Below are 10762 nucleotides of genomic sequence, written 5' to 3'. Positions count from 1 at the left end.
GATTATTGGAGCAGCCTCCAAGTGTCTCTGTGTATTTTTCAGGCACTGGTGTGAGCCTTTCACACCCGTGGAAAACAGGCTAGGAAAACAGACATAAAAATTATTTTATGGTTACACAATATATATCCTAAGAACGAACCCTGGCAGTGACAGAACCTGCAGAGAACAGCGGCTAACACTGAAATGTCATTTTCAAACTATAATATTTTGGAACACGGGCAAAGATGTCCACCTTAAGCTACAGTTACAGTGCTGGTCTACCTAGATGGACTTAACTTAGCTATGGTCAAAAACATATTAGGAATATATTTAAATGCTGGGGCAAAGGGATGCTTAAAGCAGACCACTGCCTACCAATTATTACATAACACCAAAACAAAGAGTCACACAGTGAAGGGTTATGGCTTGGGGTCGGGTGACAGCAGCATATGATTCATGGCTTGCTGTGCCCTTTTGTCTTGTCCTCCTTGTGGTGGGACCATCCACTGCTCTTAGCCAATGTTATTTTCCAGCCTTCAGAACTTGGGCTCTGTCTGTTTCAAGTATACTGGCAATGTCATTTCTTATGTCTTGTTCTTTCCTCAGTGCAGGAATAAAGAAAGAATATGGCACATGTCACAACAGAAGATTTCCCCTTTTCTTTATTGTTTTGATGTCGGAAACAGCAAATAGTATCAGCGTTACATCTGACTTATCTGCAAAGGTTTCCTACAAGGAAGAGTGAATTATCTCTGGCTGTTCTTACATCACAAGGTAATTATTAGAACAGTATTTGGTGTTTGAGGTAATACTATCTGTTCAGACAGAGAGAAAGAAACAAGTAGAAGTGCCTTCAGCATACCACAATGACCTTTGACATTATACTATGACCAAGTAATTGCCTCTATTTTTGACTGTGGGTTCATGCATGTATTTTATGCTCAATACACTCAATGCAAACACAACAGAAGGGGCTCAATCATGAACTAGAGTATATTCCAAAGGCAAACAAGCAGCATGCACTATGGCCACAACATTATTATTTTACAGAGAGACCATTACAATCATGGAAACTTAGATTTTATGGAAATATTTGAATGCATCTGTGAACATCTCTTTTCCTTTGCCTCGTGGCAAGTCGAGGATGTTAAACATATACATAGTCGCTGCACCAGAATGAGACTATTTCTTCAGGAAGATGCTTTGTTTAACACAAAACCAACACGAGAGGTTTGAAGCTTCTAAAAAGTCAAAGAGCTGCTCACACCAGGTTTGTGGCACAAGTGGTCTCTACACTTGGCACAGGCTGTGTCCTTTAAATCTACAAGCAAATATATTACAATAGCAAAAATGAAAAAAGAAAAAAAAAGCTGTGCATATATTGACCAATATTACACCTTTCAGTACTTATATGGACAGAATTGTGTAAACAATGATTATACAGGAAAGTGTAACCCATGTTTAAATGTAGGAATTTACTTAGTTTGGCTGGGTTCAAACAATTCTGTAAGATAGAAATGTGTGACTAGATTAGAACTTTTCCAGACACGGCGATGTTTCTAAATAATCCTACAGTGATTTATCGAGAGGGATCAAAAGAAAGCCTCTCATTGTCTCTTTGTCCGCATCCCTGTCGTCCATAAATGGGGAGCAGGCACAAATGGGGATATCCCTCTACTTGTCATGCCTTTCATGGAGAAGCTGTTGTCAATGGGGCAGTGGGCTACCAAATATGGAGAAGGGGTCGCACTGGTTGGCCCCTTCTCGTGGACACTGTCAGAGTATAAACTGGCGGGGCATGACATTTCAGCACCCCTGGTTTACACACTCAAGAGTCGGCCTCTGGTGCTGATCTGGTGAGTACTCACAGCTGATCAAACGGGAGTGAAAAAATGACAAACACTGGATTTATTACACTAGGATCGATCCAGGACTTTAATGCAAACGGCAATGACCTCCATCTTTTACTTACAAGAATCATTATCTAAATTAAACCGATCATTTCATCAAAAGCGACATGTGGATCATCAACTTCTTTTGTGGATTACAACTGATGCAAAGTCCTAACAACGCTTTTACGCTACACAGCGCTAGTGTTAGTGACTTAAATATCTGAATAAACAACTCTCAAATTCGTGAAATATGTAGTTTGTTATGTGATATATTACATAAAACTAATTTAGTATTATCCATAACCAGTTTCTGGCTTCAGGATCCACCAAAAACGATCTTATGTGTGCTGTTTGCGCTGAACCTATAAAGAGAAGGGAACCTCTTTAATCCCCCAATCAAAAAACAAACAAACAAACAAACAAACAAACAAACAAAACAACAACAACAAAAAACCCCACAACAAAACAAAAAGAACAGGACAACTGTTATCGGAACTAATTGTGCTCGTGCGCGCACCCGCCTGTCTGTTGCAGACCTGCCGCCATGTGTGACGACGAGGAGACTACAGCCCTGGTGTGTGATAACGGTTCTGGACTGGTGAAGGCGGGTTTCGCCGGAGATGACGCACCACGCGCGGTGTTCCCTTCCATTGTTGGTCGCCCACGTCACCAGGTAATTTAAACTGTTCATAAACACAACAGTGGCACTGTAGAGACGTGTATGCATGATTTATACTTAATCAAAAATAATCTCAGGCTTTGCAAGGATAAGCAGAGTTGTGCGTAATTACGCACGCATCTATTGTTTACACTGGAGGAAACCCACCAGCCATGTTTTGTTCTAATCATGAGTAAATCCTTCACTACATCACTTCACCGATTCCTGATGTTTTCAGGGCGTCATGGTTGGTATGGGCCAGAAGGACTCCTACGTCGGGGACGAGGCCCAGAGCAAAAGAGGAATCCTGACACTAAAGTATCCCATCGAACACGGCATCATCACCAACTGGGACGACATGGAGAAAATCTGGCACCACAGCTTTTACAACGAGCTGCGCGTGGCCCCAGAGGAGCACCCCACTCTATTGACAGAAGCCCCCCTCAACCCAAAGGCCAACAGAGAAAAGATGACACAGATCATGTTTGAGACTTTCAATGTCCCCGCAATGTATGTGGCCATCCAGGCAGTGCTGTCCTTGTACGCTTCTGGGCGTACCACAGGTATGACACAGACCTCCGACAGGTGCTGTGCAGCATTTGAGTAGATTAAAAAAAGGTACATTAAATGTTTACATATTCTCTGTTGGCTCTAGGTATTGTCCTTGACTCCGGTGATGGTGTGACCCACAATGTCCCCATCTATGAAGGGTACGCTCTTCCCCACGCCATCATGCGCTTAGACTTGGCCGGCCGTGACCTCACAGATTACCTCATGAAGATCCTGACGGAGCGTGGTTATTCTTTTGTCACAACCGGTGAGTGTAAAGCGTTAGTCACAAATTTCAAACACGGGCGACCTGTAAAGCACTAAAACATCACTCAAACATCATTTACTTTTACTTTACTTTTATTTTGTTTTATTTCAACAATCAACACGGGTATAAAGATACAAAGAATTATTATAACACGGTATCAGAGGAGATATTTATCTTGTGTCCAAAGTACATTTTTTCTGACTACAACGCGCCTGTCTATCTCCGTCAGCTGAACGCGAGATTGTTCGTGACATCAAGGAGAAGCTGTGCTACGTGGCTCTGGACTTTGAAAACGAGATGGCCACCGCCGCCTCATCCTCTTCTCTAGAAAAGAGCTACGAGTTGCCCGACGGCCAGGTCATCACCATCGGCAATGAGCGTTTCCGCTGCCCGGAAACCCTCTTCCAACCCTCATTCATTGGTGCGTAAAAACGAACACAACATCTAAGCACTAATTTAATTGCAGTGACACTGTTGAAATGTCGCGCTGAATTAACTGTAAGTCCCTGCAATAGTCATTCACGTATAGTCTGACCTTCACTGCAATGTACAGACTGTTAAACTCACTTTCTTCTGGTGTAAGGAACGTTTCGATCAGCTCAATTCCTTCCATTGCTGGAACTTGTTACAATATTAATGTGAACCAATCGTGAAGCAGGAGGGGTAGCTGTCAGTCAAAGAATCAGTCTAATATCTGGGTTTTAATATGGCTCTCAATATTTAATGCTTGCTTATAACTGTTAATTATTCCTTACGCCTATTCATAGAATACTACCCCACATTTGTACATGAATTGTTTTCTAAGCATATACACGTCTATTTCTCACATTTTTGACTAACTATGGCAACCAAGTGGAGCTTCAGATATATCCATCACCGATTTACCACCTTATTACCGTTAAATGCATATCAGTTGTCTAAAGCAGTGCCTTCCACTTCACATTGACCTTAGCTCCGCAAACATCAGCTGTTGGCGGAGCTGTCCCTTTCAGCACCTGTTGTGGCAGCTGACCGCGCTGTCAGATGTGTACTTTGCTGCACGAGGTAAAAACCCACTCACTTGTTCTGTGTGTTTGCCAAGGAATGGAATCCGCTGGCATTCACGAAACCACATACAACAGCATCATGAAGTGCGACATTGACATCCGTAAAGACCTGTACGCTAACAACGTTATGTCCGGCGGCACCACCATGTATCCGGGTATCGCTGACCGCATGCAGAAGGAAATCACAGCTCTCGCCCCCAGCACCATGAAGATTAAGGTAACTTAACACACTGTTGAATAACACATTTATTTGTAATTTTCCCAAGTTGACAAACGTGCTTGTGTTTAGATCATCGCCCCCCCTGAGAGGAAATACTCTGTGTGGATCGGCGGCTCCATCCTCGCCTCGCTGTCCACCTTCCAGCAGATGTGGATCAGCAAGCAGGAGTACGACGAGGCTGGACCCTCCATTGTCCACAGGAAGTGCTTCTAAGAGTCCACCTGCCCACCTCCGCATTGCACTCACCCTTTATTACCTCACCCTTTATTACAGCCGAAGTTACGACTAAAAGCAGCAATTCGCGCGTTGCTGTTAATGTTTTTTGTTTACACAAGTGCAATTTTATGTGAAGATGTACAAGTTTATTAATAAACAAACAGCCTGCCCAGCCCCTTTCTTTCCTTCTCTCTTAAGCGCCAAAGCTTTGCCCTTTCATCACGTGACGGATGAGTAAAGGTTATTAAAGATTTGAATTAGAAAAGATTACAGTGAGCGGAGAGGATAAGCCACCTCATGAGAAATTAACCTAGCAAAGTTTCATTTAGTGAAAACGCCACCGTCACGTGACCAGAAAACCACGTCTCCGAGGTTAAGAAATGCAGATATATGGGGACACAAAGTGTTTGAAACCAGCTATAATTTTAATATAAAGAGGTCTGTGTAATAAAGCTCCTATATATGTATATGTATATATACATATACATTTTTTTTTTTGGGGGGGGGGGGGGGGGGGGGGGGGCGCTTTGACTTAACATGTTCTATAAACCACACAATAGTCTAATATTAGCATGAGTACACAGTGCTGTGCCATAGGTTGAAGCCTCGGAGCGTTATACAGGGCGGGGTCACATATTTTGCTTCTATTTTTAAACTTCCACACAAACAGAGAGAGGCAGGCAGACAGGCAGGCTGCCTTGTAAAGCGATTAGCAGCTCGGATGGTACTTTCACTCTGTCACTGTATCCAGAGCATCATCTTTGCCCGAGGTGGAAACAACAGCTACCAACCGGGCAAAGATGACGGCGACATGGGGAGGAATCCTCCGGGTATGTAAAGCTGTCTGCTCCAAGAAAGAAATACTGCCTCCACTTAGCCCATAAAGCTGCATTCGCTTTGTGTTTCAGATATAACCTAGAACCGCAGATAAAACAATAGATTTTGTTAAAACTGATGCAATGTGAAACACTAGGTAGACGCAGCCTGCCTGTAAGTGTGTTTATCTATAAACTAAAACAAAAAAACAAAAAACAAAAACAAAAAAATCCCAGAAAAGTCCCCTTGACCTTGTTCTCAGAACACGGTGCCCCCACAAGCACTGTCCAGAAAATATAGATGTTGCTGTATGTGGCTGCACGTGCAGTTTTGTACCTCAATTTGTTAAGTAACAATACAGTGTACCGGTTTGATTCAAGCAAGCTATGCAAAAATGTATAAACCTTTGATTCTAGCACTCTGGACACCCTAGTCTACAGCAGAGTCCACTGGACGGTGCACGTTATGTCCCAAACTAAGTACCTGGAAATCAGAAACCCTGATACTTCTGGCTGCTCTCCACCGACCTGTCTGCACGTACGTGACGCGTGGGAGGGAGGGGGAAGACTACTTAAAGGCGGATTAACGCTGGCAAGACATTAAATCCAACCTCCCTCCATCCAGACGCAGCGCGCAGCCCATCAAACTGATCTGAAGATCGAAAATAGGAGGGCTTATAGTAATCAGCCCTTCAGACTCTCATGACAAGGAAAAGTGTGGCAACGTTGTGGGAGCGCTCGGCACACACAGCAGGACTGGCGCTGCGCGCTCAGCGCATAACCAACCAGATAGCGCGCAGAGAGAAAGAGAGAGACGAGGACGGTAGCAGCATCCCGTGACGGATGCATTTTTTTTAGCTAAAATTGAGCCTTGTGGAGACTGACAACAGCAATAGACAGAAAGAAGCCGGACGGGAAATAAAACCCTTTCTTTTTGGAGGGATTTGAACACAGTGCCGTTGCGCTCTCGTCTCCTCCGGATGCTCAGAAATGGGGGAATGGACTATACTAGAGAGGCTCCTGGAGGCTGCTGTCCAGCAGCACTCTACTATGATCGGAAGGTAAGATGACCAACAAAAACCAAGATCAACCGAAGAAACGCAGCAGCCTCCAGGATCGTCTTTAGCATGGTTCCCAGTCCCCCGTTTTTGTCTTTTACCTCCAGGATCTTCTGTAGCATGGTGCCCAGTCTTCGTGTCTGTGTTGTGGATTTTTCTGTCTTGTTCCACAGATATCCTTTTTTTGTCGTCGTCGTCGTCCTCCTCCTAAGCGAGACAGCTGAGTAGATCAGTTAACAGCTGTCTCTTCAGAACCTGGGATGGTGCTGCGAAGTTGAAAGCCTTAACTAAAATCCATGTGTCGTTTCATGTGTTCATTCATCCATTTATCCATTTGATGTTTGGTGGTGAGTTTGAGTGGTGGTTGTGCACTCATGGGTGGCAGACAAAGATTGAACGAGAGTCGGCGTTATCACCTCCTTCCATTAACAAAGCACACACAGGTACAGTAACGGCAACACCGATTCCTACATGTCATTCCCATTAAATCATAAAACACACGCTCTATATACAGACGTGACATTATTCATGAGAGAATAACGCTGTTAGAAGCACATAACACGTCAAAGAGCGTCCTGTTCCATCACTGGACAGCTCCCTACACCAACACGCCAGATTTCGACTCCAAGCGCATCAGCCACCGAGGCAGCGCACAACTGAACCACGCTTACAGTAACCGTACATATTTACACGTATTTTCACATTGTTGTTTGCTTGCTTTTTAGGATCCTACTAACAGTGGTGGTCATCTTCCGGATTCTAATCGTAGCGATAGTTGGAGAGACTGTCTATGATGACGAGCAGACCATGTTTGTTTGTAACACCTTGCAACCGGGTTGCAACCAGGCATGCTACGACAAGGCATTCCCCATTTCACACATTAGATATTGGGTTTTTCAAATCATCATGGTGTGCACTCCGAGCCTTTGCTTTATCACATACTCGGTGCATCAGTCGGCCAAGCAGAAGGAGCGGCGCTACTCAACAGTCTATCTGACACTAGATAAGGATCAAGATTCGCTGAAACGAGACGAGAGCAAAAAGATAAAGAACACCATTGTTAATGGAGTACTTCAGAACACAGAGAACTCCACCAAAGAAGCCGAGCCAGACTGTTTAGAAGTCAAAGAGATCCCCAATTCGGCCATGAGAACTACAAAGTCCAAAATGAGGAGGCAAGAGGGCATCTCCAGGTTTTACATCATCCAGGTGGTTTTCAGAAACGCGCTGGAAATAGGCTTTTTGGTGGGTCAGTATTTCTTGTATGGATTCAACGTCCCCTCGGTGTATGAATGTGATCGCTACCCCTGCATAAAAGATGTCGAGTGCTACGTCTCCAGACCCACGGAGAAGACGGTGTTCCTGGTCTTCATGTTCGCTGTCAGTGGGTTTTGTGTGGTGTTGAACCTGGCAGAACTCAATCACTTGGGCTGGCGGAAAATCAAAACGGCCGTGCGAGGCGTGCAGGCTCGGCGAAAGTCCATTTATGAAATCAGAAATAAGGACTTGCCAAGGATGAGTGTGCCTAATTTTGGCCGCACTCAATCCAGTGACTCAGCTTATGTGTAACACACGTGGAAAAAAACATGTAAAAAACAAAAAACAAAAACCATGATGGACATGATGGACAGCTGTGCACGCCGAATTCGTGTCATGACTTAAAGAGTGGGCAATTTTTTTTTTAATTTGTTGGTCTTTGACAGACTTCATGGCAAGCGTGGATTACACGTTTGTTTACTTATTTATTCTTGCACTGATGCAACTTTTTAGTAACGTTTATACTCTGTAGGATGGTAAACGGAGACCATGTTAACGTGTTCACATATTTACTCTGGGGCTGTTCTGCTGTACTTGAAGAGAGTAAATGCAAAAATAATTGCACTAAGAGGTGAACACTTGAGAGCCTGACCTTATCCAAATGTGCTACTGACCTGACGGTGTTTTTAAGACATTTTCTTTCAACCTGTTTTGTTTTTGGCACCAACCTAATTAAATGGCACCATACAAAGGAAAAAAAATCAACCACCCAGATTTATATATAAATATAGATATATAAATCCTTACTGACTATGGTTCAGCGTAGATAAAACACATAAAGCTTACTTCATGTTTTTTTTTGTTGCCTGTGTTGCACCACTGACCTTAACACATGTATCCATTCCACTGCTTAATAGCTAACTTGCAAAACAGTATCTGGTGAATTTGCTGCAAAACGCTAACGTCTGTGATTTCCTTAATTTATGACACACCAAAGCGCCCACTGCTTTTATTTGTGAAGTGTTTTCTTGCTTTTGTGTAATCAAGTGCCATACTTGTATATAGACATAATATATATATATATAGATATGTATACATATGAATATATAAATATATAATAATCATCATGAAAGCCGATTCCCTGCTTGGATTATGCTAAATACCGCCTAATTTCTTATTTGCTTTAAATGTATTTGTTGTGATTTAAACGAAAAAGAAAAGAGATATAAAATTTTATCTGTTTTATTTTGCAAATGACTGGAAGAAGAAATGAAGTGCTACTCTTTTTTTATATACAAGAAATGTCTCTCCCCAAACCGAGCTGATAAAAACTGAAAAATAGCACAAAATTGAAATTTTTATCAAAGAACGGGCAATAGAAATCTGCTCTGGTGCTACAGTTTTTCATAGAATGGTTTTAAAATGTAACCGAAACAGATCAGAAAAAAAACTAACATCTTTTTTTTTCTGTGGAAAATAAAAGTGGGATTAATGTACACCAGAAATGTGTGAGGTGCAGTACTTTGTGTCCGCTGCTGGAGCTTGTTTGGAGCTGACCTATCACACAGATATCCAGTGGAAGTTTTGCCTTGGTGCAGTGAAGAATTAAGCCACACCCACTTAGTTTAAAAAAAAAGGAGGAAAAAAAGGAAAAGAAAAACCTACCGCAGGACACACCTTGTGCAGGATCTCACCAATCTGCAATGTGTTGCAACACTGATGCTGCTTCCACGAGGCGCATCAATACTTATGCTACATAAAGAAGTGGCCTGGGGGAACTTTTAGTCTATATGACATGCATCAAATCAGACACTGGCCTCAGCTCTGACAGAGTGTTTGGGTGATATATTACTGAGCAAACTGTTGTGAGAATTTACTTGTAATATGCAGGGATGAGAAAAGCTGATCATTATTCTGAATGCTGAAAGAGCTGCCCTTTCTCTGCTCATCCCTTCTCCTCTTATTTAAGGAAAGCAAGCAGCCTGAGCTGAGGGGAGCCTTTGTGTGCATCTTCTGAAGGTCAGAGTGAAAACAAAGATGGGAAAGGGGGTGGGGGGTGGGCACATACAGTTACAGACGAATTTTTGCAGCTCACCGTTGCAGGTGATCTGGGAAAAGGCTGGTCCCTTCTCATCTAGGATGACTCTGCAAAGCTGGGTGTAATCAAAGAGGAAGGGCAGCCACACATCCATCTCCTTCTCAGCAGGGACTAAAGATTTCTTTCTAAATCCTGAAGTTAAAAAAATGAAAAAAGAGAAGAAATGAAAAGAAAGAAGAGCTGTTTGCCACTTTAACTCAGCAAAGTGCAGTTTACAGCTGTGTGCATTTGTATCGCTCTCTTTTTTTGCATTTAATTTTGCCACAAAAAAAATCAAATCAAATGAAAAGTTAAAGTATAAAAAAATATAAGTTAAAGTATCTCCAGAAACAAACAAAGGAATGGGATGCTATTGTTTTATTTAATTTCTTGCAATACTTTACCTGGTTTCAAAATCTAGCCATAGAGCAAAATTATTGGGGTATGTTGGAATGCAATTACGCATGCTGTTTTGCATTTACATCATATGAATGTTGCAGGTCTCAGCGGAGATTACGTTGCGCATGTGCTGTCTGCATTTTTGTGGTCATGGCAGCCAGGCTACCAATCACATAGAGAGTGTTTGCCCGGTGATCTGACAAATGCACATGACATATATCTTGTGGGAGATTAAACATCTGAGACAATATAGGTGCACTGCATATGGAGACCAAGTAATCTCAACGATATATGCATTTATCTGCTGGCCTCAGCCACCCCGACAACT

At 42.7% G+C, this 10762-nt stretch overlaps 2 protein-coding genes across 2 annotated transcripts; both read left to right on the top strand.

Moving 5' to 3' along the window:
• The first annotated feature begins 1778 nt into the window (after positions 1-1778).
• On the top strand, positions 1779-5000 carry LOC146646865 (actin, alpha cardiac muscle 1). Its single transcript, XM_085392205.1, has 7 exons — positions 1779-1835; positions 2406-2544; positions 2768-3092; positions 3185-3346; positions 3576-3767; positions 4428-4609; positions 4682-5000. Exons 2-7 carry the CDS (start codon positions 2416-2418, stop codon positions 4823-4825), a joined length of 1134 nt encoding a protein of 377 aa, XP_085248331.1. The 5' UTR covers positions 1779-1835; positions 2406-2415; the 3' UTR covers positions 4826-5000.
• A 1237-nt stretch (positions 5001-6237) lies between these two features.
• Positions 6238-8310, top strand: LOC146646864 (gap junction delta-2 protein). Its single transcript, XM_085392259.1, has 2 exons — positions 6238-6704; positions 7427-8310. The coding sequence occupies exons 1-2, from the start codon at positions 6634-6636 to the stop codon at positions 8268-8270; spliced, it is 915 nt and encodes a 304-aa protein (XP_085248385.1). The 5' UTR covers positions 6238-6633; the 3' UTR covers positions 8271-8310.
• The last annotated feature ends 2452 nt before the right edge of the window (positions 8311-10762 follow it).

The sequence above is a fragment of the Rhamphochromis longiceps genome, linkage group LG19, assembly GCF_057381845.1.
Source record: "Rhamphochromis longiceps isolate RC_006_pf linkage group LG19, R_longiceps_female_GT1.1, whole genome shotgun sequence".
NCBI classification, from domain to species: domain Eukaryota; kingdom Metazoa; phylum Chordata; class Actinopteri; order Cichliformes; family Cichlidae; genus Rhamphochromis; species Rhamphochromis longiceps.
Note: the sequence above shows the minus strand (reverse complement) of the source record. Positions and strands in the feature narration are given on the sequence as shown.